The following is a 24,605-nucleotide window of genomic DNA, read 5'->3' as shown; positions in this document are numbered from 1 at the left end:
TATTATCCATATGATGGAATAATTATGCAACCATGAAAAAAATGAAGACTATGAGAAAACATTAAAAGGTATATTTGAATTAATGTTAAAAGAAAAGTAATTTTTTCTCTTGTAAAAAGCAAACTGCATCAGAGGTATGTAGACAGAGGCAGGCTGGATAGTACAAGATGTATTCAGAAACACAAATGTCCAGAAGCCTGGCAGGCGCTCATTAACACTGAGTTATTTTATTAGCCTCAAATTCATCACCTATAAAATAGGAATAATAAAACCTACCTAATAGGTGGGGTGCCCTATGGTAAAGATGATCATAATTAAAATATATATAATAGAAATTTACAGTTCTCTCTTTAGGTGAAAAGGGTAAAAGCAGGTTTCTTCCACAGGACTTTAAACAAAGGACATCTATATTAATCAATTTCCTCTTACTAAAATTACTGGGGAGGGGCGCCTGGGTGGCTCAGTCATTAAACGTCTTCCTTTGGCTCGGTCATGATGGGATCGAGCCCCACATCGGGCTCCCTGCTCTGCGGGAAGCCTGCTTCTCCCTCTCCCACTCGCCCTGCTTGTGTTCCCTCTCTCGCTATATCTCTCTGTCAGATAAATAAATAAAATCTTTAAAATAAATAAATAAATAAATAAATAAATAAAATTACTGGGGAAATAATTAAGGATCTATAAAAATACTCACTTTAGACACCTTTAGTAGAAAGTGCTTATAACACACAGGCTGGAGTCACAATACTAAAATTCTGAAAAAGGGAGGTATCTCTAATACCCTAAGGCATCCACTGTCACCAGCTGGTGTGTTTTTCCTGGGTTTTTATCCTCCCAGAACTGTGATCATGTCACATGCGTCATTTGCATCCTGTTTTTCTCCGTTCAACCCTACACTCTAAACATTTTTCTGTTAGCTCATCTTCATAACCATCACTCCTAATGGCTGCATTATATCACATTCTGCTCCCTCTTATCTACAAGCATCTAATAAACAATTTCAATTAATGAGTAAATGGACATACCATAATCGTCCAAATCATTCCCCTGCTGTAGGGCATTTATATTTTTCTTAAATGGAAACTACGTAAATTTGTATATTCATGGTTATCCCATTTCCCACAATGCCGGACTATTCCTTAAAATAAAAGATTTTATATCTGCCAATGCATAACACGGCAGGAAATAAACATAATGTTTTGTTTACAAAAAACAAGTCTTCCGAAATAAACCTGAACCATGACGGGGGCGGGCTGTGCTGTAAACTGGCTTTGTTGTTGTTCTGGAGGTGGGTGGAGGAATGACAAGGCATATAAGCACCTGGTAAAATTTTCAAACACATTAGTACAAACAGGCTCCCTCGCCAGCAGCGCCTGTGGTCGGTCACCAGTGTCTTGTATACTCTTCCAGACATTTTATCCAGATGCCCATGCCCACATACGCACACACAGATCTTTCTACACAAATAGCCCACCCGACACGCCGCATTCTACAATTAAAATCGGGGAGGATCCCACATCAGCATCAGCACTTGAGAGGCCGGCCCCAGTGGAACTGACCGCACTACAATGCTCCCTGGCACGGCATGCTGTCACATATTTAACCGTCTCCTACTGACTGAAGACGAAGACGGAGACGGACACGTTTCCCACACTTTGGGCCACGGCGAGACAATCATTATCTAGCACGTCCGAGCACCTGCGTGAAGGACAAGCACCTAGATGCTTCCCTGATGAATCAGAGCTGAAGTCCATTTTTAATTGACAGCCACAGCCCAAACCGGCGAGTCGCGTTCTGCACACCCGCCTCGGGACAGGACCTGGCCGGGGGCTCCAGCCGCCGCGCGTCGCTCGAGCCGCTCGGCCCGGGCCAGGGCGCCGCGACCCTCGAGGACGCCCGCCGGCCACGGAGCCCCCGAGGCCGGGACGCCCTCCCCTGCCCGCCGGCCCGCTCACCATTGGAGCGACTGCCCGACTCATTCTTGCAATAGCCGCAGCGGTAGGAGTCCTCGCCCTCGAAATACTCCACGATGCTGGGCGAAAGAGCAGCCCAGGAAGCCATGGCCCCTGCCCTCCAAACGCAACGCGACCCAGCCCAGCCCCGCCGCCGTCGCCGCCACCCCACAATGCTCCGCGCCGCCTGGAGTCCCCAGAGGCGCGCGCGAAGCTGCTCGGGCGCCCGCAGGCCGGGTTCGCCAGGGGTCCCGCGCGCTGACGCCGCCCGCGCCATCTTGACCGAGGGCAGCCTTCCGCTATTTCCGTTCTTTCCCTGACCCGGACCGCCATCTTCGGTGAGGGTGAGGAGGAGAGAGGAGCGTGAAGGGAAATAGTCGGGGGAGAAACGTCTGGGAGAGGGGAGTGGGAGCTTGGGGGAGCCGGGCCTGTGAGCTCCCAGGCGAGGGGCTGGCGCGGGGCGCGGCTGGCGGCGCGGGGGTCAGACGCCAGGCGGCCGCGCCAGCCCCGCGGGCGGGGACACTCACCGCAGGACACCTTGCCCTCCTCGGAGTCGCAGTAGCCGCAGTGGTACCCAGCCTTGAGCCCCTTGTATTCCACCACCGAGGCCATGGCTGCCTCCAGGGTCCGCCGGGGCCAACCACGCCTCTCGGCGTCCTGGGGCCGACCTTGGCGGAGCGCGGGGGCCCGCGGCGGGAGGGGAGGAGGACGAAGCCTGGGGGGGTGCGTCCCAGCGCCGCGCCCCGCGCCCCTGGCTGTTCCTCAGGGTCCCGGCGTCTGCTGGTGCAGAGGCCTGCAAGAGACCTTAGCGAGGGTGGTAGTCGTGCCCCCGGGCCCCGACTTAGGGCCAGCCCTTGGCGTAATTCCTCGCCAAGCATTTCTACAGTCGCTCATTGTCAGCGCCGTTTTACAGATGAGGAAACTGAGGCACGGAGGTTGTGACTCAGTCATTTCCTGCAGGTTTCAGTGTAAAAGTTGCTATCTCGGGCCGTCCCTGACGGCCACCTGGGTAGCCAGCCCAGGTCTCTTCCAAACCAGCACGTCCGCTCGTCGATGCCATATACAGGTGCACATGCAGGTGTTGTGTGAATGGCGGGCGTAGGTGAATTGAACACGTCAACGTTTTTAAAGCAAACAACTTTCATAGCTAGTAGCCGCCCTGTGCCACTGTAAGCCTATTGCCAGCACATCTTAAAACTGAAAGAGAAGATGAAAATCTTCATTTTTTTTAATGTACAATTTTTTAATGTTATTTTTAAAGTTTGTTTTTTTTTTTTTAACTGTACAGGCCAAACGAAAGATTTATGTAGTTGAATTCAGCCTGTGGACTCCTAATTTGCAACCCCTATTTTATTTTTTATTTTTTTTATTTTTTATTGTTATGTTAATCACCATACATGACCTCATTAGTTTTGGATGTAGTGTTCCATGATTCATTGTTTGTGCATAACACCCAGTGCTCCACGCAGAACGTGCCCTCTTTAATACCCATCACCAGGCTAACCCATCCCCCCAACCCCCTCCCCTCTAGAACCCTCAGTTTGTTTCTCAGAGTCCATCCTCTCATGGTTCTTCTCCCCCTCTGACTTACTCCCCTTCATTCTTCCCCTCCTGCTATCTTCTTCTTCTTTTTTTTTTCTTAACATATATTACATTATTTGGTTCAGAGGTACAGATCTGTGTTTCAACAGTCCTGCACAATTCACAGCGCTCACCATAGCACATACCCTCCCCAATGTCTATCACCCAGCCACCCCATCCCTCCCACCCCCCACCACTCCAGCAACCCTCAGTTTGTTTCCTGAGATTAAGAATTCCTCATATCAGTGAGGTCATAGGATACATGTCTTTCTCTGATTGACTTATTTCATTCAGCATGACACCCTCCAGTTCCATCCGTGTCGTTGCAAATGGCAAGATCTCATTCCTTTTGATGGCTGCATGATATTCCATTGTGTATATATACCACCTCTTCTTTATCCATTCATCTGTCAATGGACATCTTGGCTCTTTCCACAGTTTGGCTATTGTGGACATTGCTGCTATAAACGTCGGGGTGCATGTACCCCTTCGGATCCCTACATTTGTATCTTTGGGGTAAATACCCAGTAGTGCAATTGCTGGATCGTGTGGTAGTTCTATTTTCAACTGTTTGAGGAACCTCCATACTGTTTTCCAGAGTGGCTGCACCAACTGCAACCCCTATTTTAAAGAGGATTTTTTTAGAGAGTAACAGTCTGGAGGGAAGTATAAAAATGAGTACCGCCAACAAGGTAATACTCCTTAATCTTTAGGTGCATAGATAATTTAGGATTGTCTTTATATTTTTCCTCGTCAACAGTAAAGCTGATTATCTTTTTGCAGTGTTTTAAAAAGTGAAATCATGAAACTTGGAGAAACAGGTAAACTTTTGAGGTCAGTTTTGACATTCTTGACCCCAAGGTCCACTATGTTGGATACATGCCTGCTTAAGTTGAAGAGGTTTTTTTGGTAGCCCCGTGACCTGTTATATTACTAAGCATCACTTGTGCGTCACACAGTGGGAAAAAACCCTAAGGAATAGCTATGTAGCATGTCGGAGGTTCTCAGGGCCCCTCTAGGTTTCTCTAGTTCCTCCTCAAACTTGAAGGTTCCTTGCTACATATCAGTACCCATTAAGACAGACTTCATTCGTTTTGTCCATCATGGCAGATTTGAATATTCCTGGTCCTTCCCCAGAGGCTCTCATTTTGGAGGAACGTAAAGCCCTGTGGAATGAAACAAAGACAGCAGATGCCATGCTCAGACAGAAAGTAGGAGGCCAGGAGGCTTTTTGCTTTTATTATAGTCCTGTACCGATTCACTTCTGTCTCTTTGTCCGAAACTTAGCCCAAGCCTTAGACCAACCTCTGCAAGGGAGTGCCAACCTAGAGCTATTATGTCAATGTCCTAGGCATGTGTATCCTTAGAGCAACTTCACAACAGAGGAAACGAAGACCAGAGAGGCTAAACAACCTACACAAGATCACACAACTAGTAAGAGACGTAAGAGAGTATGTGTGGAGGGCAGGGAGAGGCCAAAGGTAGAGGCTGGTCACTCCAGGTTGGTAGGTGGCAGTTTTTTTGTTTGTTTTTAGGATTTATTTATTTTACAGAGAGAGAGAGTGCGCAAGCCTACATGCGAGAGGAGAAGGGGTAGAGGGAGAGAATATCCAAGCAGATTCCCACTGAGCGTGGAGCGCGACATGGGTCTCCATTTCACAAGTCGTAAAATCAGGACCTGAGCTAAAACCGAGAGTCCGATGCTTAACCTACTGAGCCACCCAGGTGCCCCCGTTAGTGGAAGTCTTAATAAGCGAAGGGAACTTACGTATGAGGCTTGTCTTGGGCAGCAGCAAGATGAGTGGATCCCCACACAGACATACTAGCCGTCGCTGTTGAGTACCTGAATCTTAAAAGTTTGTATAGTGGGGCTCCTGGGTGGCTCAGTTGGTTGAGTGTCTGCTTTTGGCTCAGGTCATGATCCCGGGGGTCCTGGGATCAAGCCCTGCATCGGGCTCCCTGCTCAATGGGGAGCTTGCTTCTCCCTCTCCTTCCTGCTCCTGCTCTCTCTCTCTCTCGCTATCTCTGTCTCTCAAATAAATAAAATCTTTAAAAAAAAAAAAGTTTGTGTAGAGAGAGGCCTTAACTGGGTCCAGTCAAGTGTACTGTGCAGGTGTTCTCACCATCACATCATTATGTCAAGGCAATATCCTTGCAGCAACCTCTGGGAGTGGAAGAGGCAAGTGGGACCCACATTCCAAGGACAGGGGTGGAGGCGAGGAACCTCTGATCACCTGGGTCCAGCTCATGGGTCAACTGGTGGTTACATCTTTTCAATGACCTTCCACAGCAGAGGGGGAAAGGTGATAAAAATAAAATTGTGGAAAAGAAATCAACAAAGACCACAGGGCAGTGGTTCCTAGATGTCTTTATTTTGCTGAAATTTAGAGACAGTAAGTTTTCATCTTCCAGGCCTAAATGAGAAAAATTAAGCAGAGCTTCAGTTTCCCCCTTTTTGTGTACAGACATGGGAAGAGGACATTATTAGAATGTTCTTTTATTCATGAAATTGCCAGCAATAGATAGCTGTCTTTACTTTTAATTTCTTACTTAATGAAATGAAATGCTGGCAACACTAGCATGTGTGGACCCATTAATGTTTTTTATACTACTGAGTGTGATATCAAGTCTGCAAAGCTGAGTGAAACTCAGTACAAGGCCCTGATGATGTGAAGGAATCTGCATGGGATAGGCCTAATTCATGTCCCTTAAAGGGAATGATGTGAAACACATTTCATTTTTTCTTCTGAAAAAAGTGTTTGAGTTGGGGCCTAAGTTAAGTCAGGGAAAAAAGAGTAAAATACAGAAAACCTGAGGCAGGGAAGAGGGGCATTCTAGGAAGGAGGTGTGGCATGAGCAGAGAGACAGGGTGTTGGATAGGAACACGAGGGGTCTCAGGTGCTGGTGATGGTGGAGTCCTAGAAGATGCTTTCCTTGTGGGCCATTCACTGCCAAGATGCCTCAGATTTGACTTTTCCCTCCCAACATGTAAATATGTGCTCTCCAAATCGGTAGTGTAAAAATTAATAAGAGAAACCTCATTTAGAATGAGAGTGAGAGAGCTCTCATGCCCTTACCATTAATTGCAGACCCAACAGTAAGAAACATCTTGCAGGGTAGATACTATTTTACTACCCAGCAGGAGGAAGAAAGTTCTTTCTCTTCCCCTGGCAACAACCCAGGCAATCCACTCTACTTCAAAACTCCAAAGGACTTTTTGTTTATTACCACCCTCCTAAATTCCTCCTTTCCTCTATAAAACAGGGTTCCTCTCCTTTGTTTTCTGGACTAGCCTGTGGTTTTGCTGTGGCTTGCTTATCCAAGATTGCAGTTCTCTGCTATCCTCAAATAAACCCATTTTTGCTAGGAAAATAACTGACAGTTTTATTTTTAAGATTAACAGTAGCTAGTACCCACTCATGGCTATTGAGTACCTAAAATATGCCTAGTGAAGCAGGGGAACTGAGCTTTTTATTTTAATTTATTTAAATTTATTTGAATTTTTAAATTATAGTGGTGTAAAACATGAGGCAGGATAAATGCCAAAAATGTAAGCATAATCATATTCAAAATGTGTAAAAGCAAAGACAAGCAAAACTCTTGAAAAAGCCAGAGGAAAGAAAACTCTTACTAATAGAGGGGCAAGAATAAGAATTACATTGGACTTTTCTTTGGAAAGCATGCAATCAAGAAGAGAGGGAAGTGAAATATTTAAAGTGTTGGGGGGGAAAAAAAAAACACCAACCTACAATTCTGTATCCAGCGAAATTATCCTGCAAAAGTGAAAGAGAACTATAGCCATACCTCAGAGATATTGGGGTTCAGTGGCAGACCACTGCAGTAAAGCAAATATTGTGATAAAGCAAATCAAATGGATTTTTTTGGTTTCCCAGTGCACATAAAAGTAAATGTGCGATGGCACTATGTCTTTAAAAAGGTGCATACCTTAATTTAAAATGCTTTATTACTAAAAAATGCTAACCACCAACTGAACTCTCAGCCAGTCATCATCACTGATCGCAGATCACCGTAACAAATACAATAATAACAAATTTAAAACACCAGAAGAATTACCAAAATGTGACACAGAGACATGAAGTGAGCAAATACTGTTGGAAAAATATTGCCAGTAAACTTGCTCAATGCATGGTTGCCACAAACCTTCAATTTAAAAATACACAATATCTGCAAAGTGCAGTAAGGTGAAGCTCAATAAAACAAGGTATTCCTGTAGAGACTTTCTCAGACAAACAAAAATGGAGGGAATTTGTCACCAGTAGACCTAATTTGCAAGAAATGTTAAAGAAATTCTTCAGAAAGAAGAAAAATGATATAGGTCAGAAACTAATTCACATAAAGAAAGGAAAAGCATTATTAGATAAGGAACAAATGGAGATAAAATCAAATTTTTCATTTTTAAAAATTTAATTGCTCTAACAGATAACATGGTCAAAATAATAATAGCCACTTGCATACAGTAATTTTGTAAGTTTATGGGTAAGTGAATAACAGCAATGTTATAATGGATGGGAGGGAGGAACTGGGAATACTCTTTTAAGGTACTTGCACTGCCTATGAAGTATGTAATGTTATTTGAAAGAACTTGGATTAGTTGTGAATGTATAGTGTAAACTCAAGGACAACCATTTAGAAAAGAAAAAAACAAATTGCTCTGCTTAGAGAGGAGAAAAAAGAATTATGAAATGCACAGTTAAAACCAGAAAGGCAGAAAAAGAGTGGAAGACAAAAAAAAAAAAGAACAAGAGCAATGACTAGAAAACAATAAAAATATATTAGATATTAATCCAATTATATCAATAATCACTTTAAATGTCAGTGGTTTAAATGTACCAATTAAAAAACAGACTGTCAGACTGAATTAAAAAAAAAAGAAGACCCAACTATTTGTTATCTACCAAAAAAAAAAAAAAATCCACTTTAAACATAAAGATTAAAAGTAAAAGGATCAAGAAAGATATACTGCCTTTAACACTAGTCAAACAAAAGCTGGAGTAGCTATATTAAATTCAAAGTAAATTTCAGGGCAAGGAAAGTTAGGGATAAAGAGGGACATTACATGATGGCTAGTGGTCAATTCTCCAAGAAAACAACAATTTTAATGTATATGCACCTAGTTACAGAGTGGCAAAATACGTGAGGTGAAAACTGAGACTTGCAAGGAGAAATAGATGAATCCACTATGATATTTAGAGACTTCTGTACCCGTGTATATTGGTAACTGACAGATCCAACAGGCAGAAAATTTGATTGAACTCAACAACACCATCAATCAACTGGATCTAACTGACATCTATAGAATCCTTAATCCAATAGCAACAGAATACACACTCTTCTCAAGCTCACATGGAACATTTACCAAAATAGACCACCTTCTGTGCCATAAAAAAACAAGTTTAAAAGAACAGAAACCATAACAAATTATGCTTTCAGATCACAATGGAATTAAACTAGATATCAACAACAGAAAGGTAGTTGGAGAATTCCAAAATATTCAGAGATTAAACAACACACTTCTAAACAACTCTTGGATCAAAGACGGTCAGAAATATTTTGAACTAAATGAAAATACAATTGACCTTGAACAATGCTGGGGTTAGGGGTGCCAGCACCCCCACACACAGTCAAAAATCCACATATAAATTTTGACTCCCCCAAAACAACTACGGATACCCTACTGTTGACCAGAAGCCTTACCAATAACATAGTCTTAATACATATTTTTGTGTTACATGTATTATATACTGTATTCTTACAGTCATCTAGAGAAAGACGTTATTAAGAAAGTTACAAGGAAAAGAAAATACATTTACAGTACATATTTCTCAAAATCCACAAATAAGTGGACCTCTGCATATGTGTTGTTCAACGGTCAACTGTACAACTTACTTTGTGAGATGCAGCAAAAGCAGTGCTTAGAGGGTATTTATAACATTGAATACATATATTAGAAAAAAGATCTTAATAATCTAAGCTTCTACCTCAGGAAACTAGAAAAAGAAAAGCAAACTAAATCCAAAATAAGCAGAAAAACAAAAAATTAAAACAAAAATAAATGAAACTGAATACAGGAAATCAATGGAGAAATTCAACAAAACAAGTTAATTCTTTGAAATGATCAGTAAGATTGATAAACCTCCAGTGAGGCAAATTAAAACAAAATGAGAAGAACATTGCCACTATTAGAAATGAAAGAAGGACCATCATTACTGATCCCATGGACATTAAAAGTATAACAGGAATATTATGAGCAAGTCTATGTCCACACATATGATTACCTACAGGAAATGGATTAATTCCTTGAAAGATACAATCTACCAAAACTCACACAAGAAGAAAAACATAACCTGATTAGGCCTATATCTAAAGAAATGGAATTAATAATGAATAACCTTTGAAAACAGAAAGCTCCGGGGCCAGATGGGTTCATTGATGAATTCTACCAAACATTTAAGGAAGAAATTATACCATCTCTCTATAGTCTCTTCCAGAAAATTTGCTTCTGCAAAGGGAATTTTCTAAGCCATTCTATGAGGCCAGCATTACCTAATATCAAAACCAAAGACATTACGAGAAGACTACAGACCAGTATCTCTAATGAACATGGATGTAAAAATCCTCAAAAAAGAATTTGTAAATGGAACTCAACTATATATAAAAAGAATTACATATTATTATACCTTTCAAAACAATGTAATCCATGTCATCAACGTGCTAAAGAAGAAAAATCATATCAGTAGATGCAGAAAAGGTGTTTGGCAAAGTCCAACACTTATTCATGATAAAAGCTCTCAGCAAACCAGGAATAAAGAGGAACTTCCTCAATTTGATTTGATAAAGAACATCTGCAAAAAGACCTACAACTAGTTTCTTGTACTTAATGGTGAGAAACTAGTTGCTTTCTCAATTAGATGATGAACAAAGCAAGGATGGCCCTTCTCACCACAGCTACTCAACATCATGCTGGAAGTCCCAGCTAATGCAATAAACAAGAAAAGGAATAAAAGGCTTATAGTTTAGGAAGAAAGGAATAAAACTCTTTTTGTCCACAGATGACATGATTGGCCAAATGGAAAATTCCAGATAACAACAATAAAAATCTGGAACTAATAACCAATTATAACAAAGTTGCGGGATACAAAGTTAATATAACAAGAACCAGTCTCTTTCCTATATATCAGAAATGAACCATTGGAATTTGAAATTAAAAACACAATACCAGGGGCACGTGGGTGACTCAGTCAGTTAAGCGGCTGCCTTCGGCTCAGGTCATGATCCCAGAGTCCTGGGATCGAGCCCCACATCGGGCTCTGTGCTCAGCCAGGAGCCTGCTTCTCCCCTGCCTGCCATTCCCCCTGCTTGTGCTTGCTCTCTGTCTTTCTCTCTCTAGCTCTCTCTGTGTCAAATAAATAAATAAAATCTTAAAAAAATTATATAAAAAAACACAACATAATACCATTTACATTAGCACCAGAAAAAAAAAGAAATACTTAGGTATAAATCTAACAAAACATGTATAAGATCTATAAAAGGAAAACTACAGACCTCAGATGGAACAAATCAAAGAAGATGTAAATATATGGAGAGATGATCCGTGTTCGTTGACAGGAATATGAATACTGTTAAGATATCATTTCTTCCCAACTTGATTTTTAGATTCAATGTAATCCCAGTAAAAGTCTCAGCAGTTATTTTGTGCATATCGACCAACGGACTCCAAAATTCATATGAAGAGGCAAAAGACTCAGAACAACCAAAACAATGTTAGAGGAGAAAACAAAATCAGAGGACTGACTCTACCAGACTTTAAGATTTATTATAAAGCTACAGTAATTAAAACCGTGTGGTGGGCACCTGAGTGGCTCAGATGGTTAAGCGTCTGCCTTCGGCTCAGGTCATGATCCCAGGGTCCTGTGATCAAGTCCCGCATCGGGCTCCCTGCTCCTTGGGAGCCTGCTTCTCCCTCTGCCTCTCTCTCTCTCTCATGAATAAATAAATAAAATCTTAAATAAATAAATAAATAAATAAATAAAACCGTGTGGTATTGGTGAAAGAACAAATAGATCAACAGAAGAGGATAGAAAGCCCAGAAACAGACCCACACAAATATAGTTAACTGATCTTTGACAAAGGAGCAAAGTCAATTCAATGAAGAAAGGATAGCCTTTTCAAAAATTGGTGCTGGAACTGGGCATCCACATGCAAAACAAATTAATAAATAAATCTAGACACAAACCTTATACCTTTAATAAAAATTAACTAAAAAATGGATCATAAGCCTAAATGTAAAGCACAAAACTAAAACCCCTAGAAGACAACATAGGAGAAAATCTAGGTGACCTTGGTTTTAGTGATGACTTTTTAGACAGAATGCACAAACATGGCCCATGAAAGAAAAAATTAAGTTGTACTTTATTAAAATTAAAAACTTCTGCTTGGCAAAAGACACTGCAAAGGAATGAAAAGACAAGCCATAGAACGGGACAAAGTCTTAGTAAAACACATTCCTGCTAAAGGACTGGTATCTAAAACATATAAAAAAAAAATCTCAAAATTCTAAATAAACTGCCATCATATGATCCATAATCCTTGGAATATAACCAAATAGTCGAAGGCTTATATCCACACAAAAACTGCACACAAATGTTAATAGTAGCTTTATTCATAATTGTCAAAACTGGAAGCCAGCAAGATGTCCTTCAATAGGTGAATGGATAAACCAGCAATGGAATATTGTTGAGCGATAAGAAGAAACAAGCTATGTATGAAGCCATGAAAAGACATGGAGGAACATTAAAAGCATATTACTTAGTGAAACAAGCCAATCTGAAAAGGCCTTTTCAGCATGAAAAAAGTCAAACCATATGATGCCAACTATATGACATTCTGGAAATGGCAAAATATGAGAGAGTAAAAAGATCAGTGGTTGCTGGGGTTTAGGATGCAGAGTGAGGGAGGGACAAATAGCTGGAACATGGGATTTTTAGGGCAGTGAAACAATTCTGTATGATGCAGTAACGATGGACACCTGTCACTACACATTTGTTAAAGCCCATAGAATGTACAAGACAAAAAGTAAAAAACTCAGTGTAAGCTATGGACTTTAGTTAATAATAATTCGGCGATATTGGTTTGTCAGTGATAACAAGTATACCATACTAATACAAGATATAAATAATGCGGGAACTTGGAGGGTGAGAGTACTTTTTAATCAATATTTCTGTAAACCTATAGGCGCTCTTTAAAAATTAAATTTATTAATGAAAACAGAACAGCAGTATAAAAAATTTTAAGTTGATTGCAGGTTGAGATGATATTTTGGATATCATGGGTTAAAATACATTACTAAAATTAATCTTGCCTCTTTCTGTTTACTTTTTTTAACGTAGCTCCTAGAAAACATTAAATTACATCTGTGACTTACGTTCTATTTTCATTGAACAACGCTGGTCTAGAGCCAGGGTCTCACGGCGCCAATGGACGAACCCAATTCTCTACCTGCCTCTGCTTCCAGGCCTTATGGTTTCAGAATCTTTTCTCTCATGCCACTTCTTTTTAATAATTTTCCTATTTTTTATTAATTTTATTTTATAATGTTATGTTAGTCACCATACATTACATCATTAGTTTTTGATGTAGTGATCCATGATTCATTGTTTGTGTATAACACCCAGTGCTCCATGCAGTACGTGCCCTCCTTAATACCCATCCCCCCAACCCTTCCCCTCTAGAACCCTCAGTTTGTTTCTCAGAGTCCATAGTCTCTCATGGTTCATCTCCCCCTCTGACATCCCCTTAATAATTTTCCTATTAACAAAGTCCTCCGTTTGTTTGGGGAAGTCACCATAATTCCTCTACATCATATTCTGGTTCTGGTGTTGCTCCCCACATGTGGTACCCTGCCTGTTCAACTTCCTCTAGCAACCACTGACAAGTCACTTCTTGCTTTCTTTGGTCTCAGGAGTGTCTCCCATGTTCCTGCCACTCTACTCAGAATGTGCTCCCCAGCAGGTCCTCCATGTTCAGTCCCACCTCATACTGATGACTCCTGCCCTTTGTTTTCAACCCGTACTTACACGTCCCTTTTGTATGGCTACGTCATACATGTGCACTTGTGTCTATTTCTTGCCTTCCTCATTGGGTTGTGAGCTCCACAAAGGTGAGGGCTGTATTTCCACCCCTCCCATTTTCCAAGGATGTGTGGGATAGCATGTGGAAGATCACCAGCTTGGCTTTTAGACATCCGTGTTCAAGTTTCAGTCTCCCACACCTTGAACACATCACATAACTCTCTTAGCCACGTTTCCTCCTATGGAAAATTGGCAGAAGAATAATAACATTACTAAAGAGGGTAGTTGGAGTGTCAGTGTTTTATGTTTAGATACTATCAGGGAAACTTCTATTTTTTATTTAAGTCTGTTTTCAAACTCCGGCAAAATGGGGTCAGCAGGCAGTGCGCAGTTTCCAATGCCAACAGTTAGTCTGTGACGACACTCTGGTTTTGTTTCAAGTTCCGTGTCATGAGAAGTGTTTAACGATAATTTCGGCTCAGGAACCACTAACCTCTCCTTCCCCAGGGCGGATTTCTCATAACTACTCAAACACATTTCATGACTTTTGACAAAAGATTAAAATTTAGGTATATGGTAAAATACTTGTTAGCAAAGAGTTCTTTTTATGTTTCTTATAGAAAGACACAGCTCAGGCCACCTTTTGTTTATGTTAGGGCGAAGTCTAGCTGATAGGTGTTTCAACCTGATTTGCTGTCAAAAACATTTATCTCCCTGGCTTATAGTCTTCATCCCTTGTTTCTCTTATCAGGAAAAAGAAACAATTCAAAGCATAATACTTAAATAAAAAGTACTTTTAGGTCCACATGATTGTCTTTTTTGTTTTATTTTAATTAAGCTGATTTCTTACTTAAAAAGAGGCTCATATTAGTAATTGCACATTTTTCTTTATCAAAAAGGAGGCTAGGGGTGCCTGGGTGGCTCAGTTCGTTAAGCATCTGCCTGACTCTTGATTTTGACTCAGGTCATGATCTCGGGGTCCTGAGATTGAGCCCTGTACTGGGCTCCATGCTGGGTGTAGACAGCCTGCTTAAGTTTCTCTCTCCCTCTCCCTCTGCACCGTCGCCCCCCACCGCTCATGCTCACTCTCTCTCTCTCTAAAAAAAAAAAAAAGAAAAGAAAAGCTATATTCAGTTTTCAGGAGGGTAAATGAGATATTACCCTTTAACACTTTATTTTTTTTTAAGATTTTATTTATTTATTTGAGAGAGAGAGAGAGCACAAGCAGGGAGGACAGCAGAAGGAGAGGGAGAAGCAGGCTTCACACTGAGCAGGGAGCCCAGTGCAGGGCTTAATCACAGGACCCCAGGATCATGACCTGAGCTGAAGGCAGACACTTAACCAACTGAGCCACCCAGGTGCCCCTTCCTTTTAGCACTTTACACAGTGCCTGGCTCAGAGTCAATGAATACTAGGAACTTGGGGTAGTATGATACTGTCACATCACAGGCATATACAAATTTTGGCTGAACAGCACGTGAGTTTGATATCTGAGTGACATGATATTTTATCAGTGCTAAAATGGTATCTTGTGAATATTAAAATGTAGGTTGTAATGTAATTCAAGGTTTTGGTATGAAAATCAACAGATATCACTGTCATGACTTGCTGTTTGAAATTCTTTGATTTTTGATAAAATACCCATATTTACTTTCATAACTGTTTCATTTCTTCTTTTCTGAATGAGGTCAGGGCTGTGGTGTCAAGGCATCTCTGCATACAGCATATTGGGGAGGGATAGATTTGATTCTTAGTAAGTAAGGAGCCAGGTTGTAATTAATCACTATATTTTCTCCTTTAACATTTTAAGAAGTAGAGATATTTCAAGAAGGAGAAACAATGAGGACTTTATTTGGACATCTGCAGCTTAACTATATGGTGACAAGTCTTGAATATGCAGAATCATTTCATTAATTTTATTTGACATTGGTGTATTGTCTGCTTGTCCTTAAGTAATGACCAGGATGAACATAATTCAATATGTAGCTAAAAGTAGATTAAAGAGGAGTAGAGCTCAAAAGCTCCATAGCAGCGGCAACATTTAGCTAAGTGACACACCAGCTGAGGGATGGTGAGACCACGTGACCAGGCCACCCACACACTTGTCCACCCTCTGCCAGCTCCTGGGACTGTGCATGCAGGATCCCGCCCTCCCCCCAGCTCTCCATAGGTTACATTTCTATGGAAGATACATATCTCCCACCCCCCAAAAAGCCCAGCCAAACAAAAATGACAAAGATGCTCCCATTGCCTTGGAAGATGCTTTCTCCGGTTACACCAAGAAGGGCTGTCCTATCTGTGAAACACAGCGCCTTGCACTTTCTGTCCGCGGTCATTCAGCCCAGCTCACACTGGATGCATTCCCTGCCAGCCAGACGATGTCTTCACCTACCACCTCACCGTAGTCTCAATCTAGGATGGTGATGACACATACAAAAGCTTGTGACTGCCTCTGGTTGCCCTAGAAATCAACCCAAGGCATCCTGAAGGATCAACAGTGGAGAGTTGGAAGTCTGAAAGAGGGCCGGGAAGGTGCTGGCTGGAGAACAGTACCTTTGCAGAACAGGGAATGAGAGACTGGAGCCCAGCCCTGGGAAAGCAGACGCTGCGAGGAAGAGGGCGAAGAAGCAAGTATGTTGTTCGCAAAGCTGGCGATGGATAGGACACTGGCGGAAAAAAAGGACACGGAAGATCCGCAGCACAAGGCTATTCGCGGGTTGGCCACGGGTGCCGGGCGGGGAGGGTGCCGGGGGAGCCCAGGGAAGGACTGACTGGCAGCGCGGACCCCACCTTCACGCCGTCCCCCGGTGACAGACTCAGTATGGTTGGATCTGAGTGCGGAAGAACAGTAGGTATTATTTCCTTCCATTTTGAGTTAAAGGCAGGAGAACGTTCGATTATCTGGGAAGGAGTGTAGCACAGGAAAGAAAATGATGAGCTCTGGAGTCGCGCAGGCGCACATCCTGCCCCTGAAACTGACGAGTCACGGAACCTCTCTGGCCTCACGTGTCTTTGCTGTGAGACCTGATGAATGCCTCCCTCCCGGACTGTTTGGGAGACGAAGTAAAAGGACCCATTTAAGGCCCCCGCACATCACCCAGTGTATAGTAAGCTCAGTAAATGCTGTTATGGAGATAATATAAGAACCTCATGGAAAAGAAAAACATGAAAGCGGAAGTAGGAGTCTGTTTAAGAAATTAGCTTTACTTACACGGTAACTATAGTTTTGTTTTTTATCTGTCTATACTATAAAATCCTCTTTTGCTGCAAAGAGAAGTCAGAGAGGGGAGCCTGGGTGCTTCAGTCAGTAAAGCATCTGCCTTGGGCTCAGGTCATGATCTCAGGGTCCTGGGATCGAGCTGCGCATCGGGCTCCCCTGCTCAGCAGGGAGTCTGCTTCTCCCTCTGCCCCTCACCCTGCTCTCGTGCTCGCTCTCACTCTCAAATAAGTAAATAAAATCTTAATAAAAAAGAGAGAGAAGTCAGAGAAACAGAATATTTACAACCCAGGTTGCTAAACACAGAATCTATTTGCTAACTAAGCAGGTTAAGAAATAAGAGTTCTCCGGGATAACTAAATGTGACTACAAATTTCTCGACTGTATTTTTCTGCATTAAATTAAAAAAAATTTTTTTCTTCCCATCAAATTGTTTTATTGGCTATCTAAAATATAAACATTTGACAAGAATCATGAAGTGTTACAGTTAGCTGTTGTTGGAAATTAATGATAGCTTATAAATTATACTATTTATAATTTTATGTCTAACTGAACTTAAAAGGGACTGACTAGCTTTGAGAACTTATTTTCTCATCTAAGGCAAGGTTCTTTGTTCTACGAACAATTCCACAAACCGTGGTTTGTGGAATTTGAAATAGCAACTCAGCCTCCCCTCTCCAGTGTTAAAGGTATTTGTTAGCCTCAGCCTCAAACTCAGTATGGCTCTTTGTTCATATTTTTATCAGAGAGAATTCCTTCCTTGCTTCAAGGAAAGCCATAGTCCTGCCTATTGGCACAGAGAAATGCCTCTTGCTATTGAAAAGCGTGTGACAAACATGTGAAAAGCGAGTCCCAAATCAACTCCCTACCTCAATTCACACCAGGGCCAGGTTTCCTGAAACCTTTCTCCAAATCCTAGTGCGATTTCTCTTTTTAATCTTCCAGATTGGCCTGGGCCAGAAACACTCAGGACCCTCAGATTGCAGTGGGTTCCCAGGCCCCACCAGAAAAGAAGATTAAGGTGAGGAAATATGTTTGCAGTGAACTTTGGAGTCAGTAATACCATCATAAAAAGTTTCTCCCCAAGGCAGAAAGGGCCTGAGTATTTCAAGCCAAAGTGCTTTGTCTGTTGGGCTTGGTTCTGGCTGGACAGCACTGAACAAAGCAAACATCGCTTGTGCCCCCACAGGGCTAGGGCAGGTGAGGGACACGGACGTTAAACAGACAGTTACCACAAATTGTGATAAGGGTCATGAGAGATGGGGTTTTATTTGAACGAATACATGGAAGGTCTGAGGAAGTAACCTTTAAGCTAAAACCTAAAGATTACATGCATAGTACTGTAGTCAGTCACTGTATTGTGTGTTTGCGAATATATGAAGGAGGGACATGCGAAAATACTCAGATGGCAAAGAGAAAATGGTTTTTGAGGAACAGGAAAGTCAGTGTGGCTGCAGCAGAGTGGACAAGCAGGTGAGCTGAGAGGCAGTCAGGGGCCAAATTATGAAAGCCATACTGGGATTTGGGATTTTCTCCTCAAAGCAACAGGATACTCTCCCAGGTTTCAATGCAGGGAAGGGACGTGCTCAGATTTGTGTGATACAAAGATCCCTCCGGTTGCTGTGTGCACGGTCTGATGGGGCTGGGGGCAGAGAGAGGGAAGCACGGATTCAGGGAAGCTAGAGAGGCTGCTACCCTAGGGTAGGGGCATTTTGAAGTTAGTAGGGACAGACTGAGAAGGGGGAAAGAGAAGGAAGCACTATGGAAGAAGAGCCAAGTGGAGATGTTAAGTAGATCATATCTAGGGGTGAAGTTGAGAGGTGAGTACAGGTCAGTCTCGTGTGCCTCGATGGTCTTGCTCATCCCTTACTGCCCCCTCTCGAGCAGTCTGAGACACGTGGTAGGTCACCTTGCTGAGTGAATGAGACTGTCCATGCCCAAGAGAGTCTATGTTCTAAGATGAGAATATGCTCATCTTAAGTGACAATTTCTGTTGTATTTTCTTGCATTACATTTAAAAGACAGAAGCAGCAAAGTAGGTGGAAGGGTGTGGCCATGAGGTAGGAAGAGAATGAAGGGCTATTCAGTCACCTGGGGATATTTGGCTAATGGCTGGAACAGTCTCGGGGGGCAGGGGGGGCCCAAGATCACCTTGGTCACATGCCCTTGGCCACAGCCTGGAAGCCAGAGGAAAGTAAAGTACTCAACTCTGTAAAATGCTGCTGAGGTCAAGTATGACAGGGACAGAGACAGGACCACTGAATTTGTTGCTGTGGAGATCCTTCACGACCTAGACGAGAACAGTCTGGGTGCAGTGGGGGCCTGGAAACCCACCTGAGGAGGACCGAGGGGGAACTGGGAGGTGGGGAAGTGGAGAGGGGTTCTAGGTGTCTGCCTCATCGCACACGGTGAAAGGGAGCCAAATGGGATGTGCGGCAAAGGAAACATTTCCTTTTCTGCTTAAAGATGATACATATACTGGAACATATTTTTATGCTGATGGGAGTGATCCAGAACAGGGGAAATTTTGATGAAGCAGGAAAGAGAATTTGGTAAAAATTTGCAAATTAAGTTCCTGAAGCTTCACAAGGACAGATGGGAAAACTGGCTTTTGATAGACAAAGGGGCAATGTTTCCATTCTAAAGGCAGGGTCCAGGATCCATGCATGGTGGTGGTTCTGGCAATGGGAAGAGGAGGGCATTCCTGACCGAATGCTTCTGTTTTCTCAAGGAAGTCTAAGGCGAACTCTTCAACCGGAAGGGCACCCTGGGGAGGGGAGTGTGGGAGGTTTGAAGAGAAAGCCAGGGATCATGGCTAAGAGATCCCCCCACCAGGGACCTGGTGCCAGAGTGCCAGGCAGAGCTACTAGCCCCTTGTGATCTGTATCATGGCCTGTAAGAAAGGACATCCAACTTAAAAACCTTTTAACACTTCCCTCTGACAAGAGTTTAGGTGGTGTCCATTCTTCACAAGTGAGGACATTTTTGCTCCAAAAGTCTCAGCAGGAGAATGAAACACTTCATCAGCTCAAAGCCATGCCTTTTGACTTCCAGTTTGCCAAAGCAGAGACATACTACTATTGATGACATCAAGAAATGATGCTGGGAGAAGCATGGAGATACATCGTGGTTCCAAGGTGGGAAATTAAAATAGAGAGAGAGAGACCCCAACGTGAAAAAACAGGAGATGCTAAAAGATGGGACTTTTAGCACCCGAGAGGGAGCTAGGCCACATAGAGGAGCACATATACCGAGTGGAATGAGCCAGAGGCCTCAGAGACCACAAGTATCGGCTCCTCCCTCAAAAGATTCCAAGTGAAACAGTCTTCCCCAACATACTAACCCTAGGGAAGGAGGAAAAGACTGAAACTATCCAGAAAACCCACAAAACTAAGACCACAAAGCACAGGGTGACCTGGGCAAAGGAACAGATCAAGGGGCATCAGGATCGAATGATTCAGGGGAGAGAGCTCACGGAGCAGAGAAGCGAGAGACTGCGTGCTTGGAAGATCTTTGCCCCCGCTCCTCCTCTCCACAGGCCTGCAACTCACAAGGAGGAAGAGAAAGAATTTGAACGGATCGCAGCCTACCCGACTGCCCAGCCTTACCAGGAAGCACTCATCAAAGTGACCACCCTCATGGAAAAGTCCAGAAAAGGGGATAATGTAAAAAAGCCCCTCCGATGAGAGCTCTTGAGTATGCCACCATTTTTGAGAAGTCAACTAGAGAAAAATAAAGTTTATTTTCTGGATTATTTTATTTTTTAGGCTGGCATACTTTGACAACGGTCAGGGCAGTAAAATCCCACACCCCGCATTATGCTTCTAAGTTTGTTTGCATCAAACTTGGGGGGAAAAACGTTAAACCGAGTGTTTATTTCAGCTATCTGCATAACTATCCCAAAACTTAGTGACTTAAATCCACCACTGTTTTATTATGTCTCACAATTCTGTGTTAGGAATTCAGGCACAACTTGGCTGGGTGATTTTTCTCCCCCATCCCACACCGCCAGAGCTGCTTGGGGATATTCAGGTGACGGCTGGACTAGAGGGAGCAGACCGCGTGCCCTTGGGGTTGACTAGAAGGCTGGGCTTAGTCAGTCCCAGTCCCCGTCTCCTCTCTCCATGTGGTTTCTGGCCTTATTACACCGTGATTCCGGCTCTGGTGACATGTCGGACTCCACAAAAGTTCTTTTGACCTCGCCTCCGCAGTCCCAGAACATCACTTCTGCCATATTCTGTTGCTCAGACAAGTCACCAAGATCAGCCTAGACTCAAGGTGGGGAGGAAACAGACTCTTCCTCTCAAAGAAATTTGCAGCCATCTCTTAATCTACTATTCCAAGGCTCTGAAAGTCCATCACACACATCTATCCTTTATCCTTTCTATTGTCTTTTATGCTAACACTGCTCATAAAAACTAAACAAGTATTTTTATACAAAGAAACTGACAATTCCACAGCTCCTGGGTTGATTTTGACTAAAGAGACCCTGGTCCCTCTCTGCAGAAGTAAATATAGACCAAGGGTTTAAAAGCCTGTTGCAATTATGCAGACAACATGTTATCGTGTATTCTCCAATGCACCTGTAATTTTATAGCATGTCAGAAACCCAAGCCCTAGCCGGAGAGAGACCCAAGACTCTAGGATTTAGCCCCTCAAGGAGCTTACAATCTACCTGGAGAGAACAGAAGTCAAAGTGGCCCATGCCCGGGTCTGTGCTATGGAACACCGGATGGAGAATACAGACTACAGAGTAGGGCAGCTTATGGGCAATGCCAGTCTGAGAATACTCACCCTGGGTGAGAAGTGCTTGGGCAGGGCAGTTAGGACAGCAAGGCCTGGACCCAAACCAGCTACCGTCAGCACAGAAATAAGGCACACCCAGGCCCTGGGGGAACTCCACTGGAAAACGCGTGCGAACAACGTGACAAGCACAGACAGGGTAACTGAGGTAAGAACGAGGTGCTATTAGAACACAAAGTTCTGGAGAAAAGAAAGACTTTGGGGATGTTACATGTGTTTGATATTTAAATGATAACATGTATTAGTTGTTTTTTTCCTATTCAAAAGTTTACAATTTTTTTTTTTTTAAAGTAGGCTCAATGCCCAACATGGAACTTGAACTCACCACCCCAAGATCAAGAGTTGCATGCTCTCCCTACTGAGCCAGCCAGGGGCCCCTCCTATTCAGAAGTTTAAAGAAGAGAAAGGGGCCCATAATCTCCCTGCCCAGATAACTTCTGTTGATACTTTTTTGAGATTTATTTACTTGAGAGAAGGAGAAAGAGAGAGAGTGAGCACGCTAGCAAGGGGAGGGGCAGAGGGAAAAGCCGACTCTCTGCTGAGCAGGGAGCATGACTCGGGGCTTAATCCCAGGACCCTAGGATCATGACCTAAGCTGAAGGTAGGTGCTTAACGCACTAGCCACCCACGTGCCCCAATACTTTTTAAAAATAATGAAAAAGTGCATGGTTAGAAAATTCAATTATAGGGCGTCTGGGTGGCTCAGTTGGTTAAGCGACTGCCTTCGGCTCAGGTCATGATCCTGGAGTCCCGGGATCGAGTCCCGCATCGGGCTCCCTGCTCGGCAGGGAGTCTGCTTCTCCCTCTGACCCTCCTCCCTCTCGTGCTCTCTCTCATTGTCTCTGTCTCAAATAAATAAATAAAATCTTAAAAAAAAAAAAAAGAAAATTCAATTATAGAAAGGTACAAAATGCCAAGTGACAGCTAGGCCACTTTGGTTTCCCAAAGGTCATCCCTCTTTCTTTTTTTAAATTAATTTATTTGAGAGAGAGAGAGCACAAGCAGGAAGGGCAGAGAGAGAAGGATAGAGAATCTCAAGCAGACTCCACACGGAGCGTGGAGCCCAATTTGGGGCTTGATTTCATGTCCCTGATATCATGACCTGAGCTGAAACCAAGAGTCGGACGCTCAACTGACTGAGCCACCCAGGCCCCTTACGTTTCTTGTATGAGCAGAGTTTGACGCAAGTAGAAGACAGGCCAACAAAAGGGAAAGAGCAAGGCAACTCTAAAGAGATTTGCTTGAAAATTGTAATATTAAGACCACCTGTGTGATTCCATTAATGTGAAATGTCCAGAATAGGCAACTTTTGACAGAAAGTAGGTTATCGGTTGGTTGGGGCTAAGGGTTAGTAAGGAGACGGGTGAGGAAGGGTGACTGCCACTGGTTGGGGACAGGAATGTTCTGCATCAGGATGTGGTGGTTACAGAGCCCTATGAACAGACTGAGAAACAACGAATTGTTTGCTTTAAATGGGTGAATGACATGGAATGTGAAGTTCAACGAAGATGGAAGAGAAAGCCAGAGTTTAGAGGGGGAGGTGAGCCTGAGTGGAGGCAAGGAGCCTGCAGTCACGTAAGGCCTCCACAGCGCTGCAAGCTGAGGTCTCTCAAGTCTCGAAGGCAGTGGGGAGTCACTGAGAACTGACAAGTGGTTTTGAAGATGTGGAGGGGATGCGAAGGGCAGGCAGGAAGCGGGGGACACCAGACAGGAGTCTGTGGCACAAATCTGGGCAGGATGGAGAGAATCAAGACACCAGATGGGAGGTTGTGACCAATTAAGGTAGGGGCTGTGGGGGAAAAGAAATCCTAGCTTTTGGGGCGCCTGGGTGGCTCAGTCAGTTAAGCATCCGCCTTTGGCTCAGGTCATGGTCCCAGAGTCCTGGAATCGAGTCCTGCATCGGGCTCCCTGCTCAGCGGGGAGTCTGCTTCTCCCTCTGCCTGCAGCTCCCCCCTGCTTGTGCTCTGTCAAATAAATGAATAAAATCTTAAAAAAAAAAAAATCCTAGGTTTCTCTGGAGGAAATAAAGTAGAAGTACCCCTATAGGGATTGAGGGAGGACAGATTTGGGAGCTAATTTATGCATATGTTTAAAACAGCCCCTATGCTGCCAATAAGCCATTGGTCACGTATGCCTGTAGCTTTTCAGAGTGGAATCAAATAAAGTTTGGAGAATGTTCAGGATACAGTAGGAAAACTCATGAGGGTAAGACAGGGTAAGGAGGTCACAGAAAGCACCAGATAGGAGGATGTACAGCTTTCCAGGAGTAGAGTTTTAAGATTTTATTTGAGAACGAGCGAGCGAGTGAGCAGGGGCACAGAGGGACAGGCAGACTACACTGAGCATGGAGCCCGACGGAGGCCCTGACCCAAGACCCTGAGATCGTGACCTAAACCGAAATCAAGAGTCCGGCGCTTAACCAACTGAGCCACCCGGGCTCCCCTCCAGGAGTGGATTTTTATGCGTCAAATGCACAGCATGTAACCCTGGGATCGAACTATTTGAGAAGGAATTACCAATTTGGCCTAAAACAGCCCCCCGGGAAATGCTGGGAATGGAGGTGCTCCTCCGTCCAGGTTGCAGGATGGCCAGAAGGGGATGGCGCCTGTGATCCTTGTTCAAAGAAGAGACAGGACAGTAACTAAGGGTCACAGCAGTTGTTTTACGATGAGAGAGAACCGTGGTTGAAGGGAAAGCGCTAGGTATGGAGGGTGGCGGACACACCTGAGCACCAGGAAGGGCTGGGACCCAGGGAAGGCGGATGTAGAAAGCTGGGGAGTGGGAAAGGGAACGAGAGGGACGAAAAAACATCAAGGCCAGGCCTGAAGGGCCAGCAAAGATGGGCAGCCTGGGAGTAGCACCATCCACCCCGCCGGATGGTTTTCCTCTTTGGGGTGTGTGCAGAGAGGACTGCTGCTGGGGACACGTATCCAGCCTGGCCTGGCAGAGGAGAGGGCTGAAGAGTTT

General features: G+C 43.5%; 1 protein-coding gene and 1 long non-coding RNA gene across 14 annotated transcripts in view; one reads left to right on the top strand and one right to left on the bottom strand.

Annotated features, from left to right (window-relative positions):
• Positions 1 to 2,625, bottom strand: part of ATE1 (arginyltransferase 1) — a 182,461-nt gene extending 179,836 nt beyond the window's left edge. For 3 of the 13 annotated variants that reach the window (XM_073904086.1, XM_025880323.2, XM_073904087.1), the window contains exon 1: positions 2,477 to 2,624. In XM_073904086.1, coding sequence (XP_073760187.1) covers positions 2,477 to 2,561 — 85 coding nt within the window. In that variant the 5' untranslated portion in view covers positions 2,562 to 2,624. Of the gene's footprint in view, positions 1 to 1,952; positions 2,192 to 2,476 lie in introns of those variants that run through there. The other 10 variants (XM_073904082.1, XM_073904083.1, XM_025880318.2 and 7 more) reach the window with 8 other exon arrangements.
• LOC112830454 (uncharacterized) lies at positions 2,159 to 20,589 on the top strand. Its single transcript, XR_003209922.2, has 3 exons — positions 2,159 to 2,287; positions 17,781 to 17,856; positions 19,890 to 20,589. It is a non-coding gene; the product is annotated as an uncharacterized lncRNA (long non-coding RNA).
• Positions 20,590 to 24,605: the final 4,016 nt, after the last annotated feature.

Source organism: Callorhinus ursinus, unplaced genomic scaffold (assembly GCF_003265705.2).
Source record: "Callorhinus ursinus isolate GAN/ISIS: 27379988/994484 unplaced genomic scaffold, GSC_fseal_2.0 scaffold20, whole genome shotgun sequence".
NCBI lineage: Eukaryota > Metazoa > Chordata > Mammalia > Carnivora > Otariidae > Callorhinus > Callorhinus ursinus.
The sequence above is the reverse complement of the archived record's forward strand: the minus strand, read 5'-3'. Positions and strand labels throughout refer to the sequence as shown.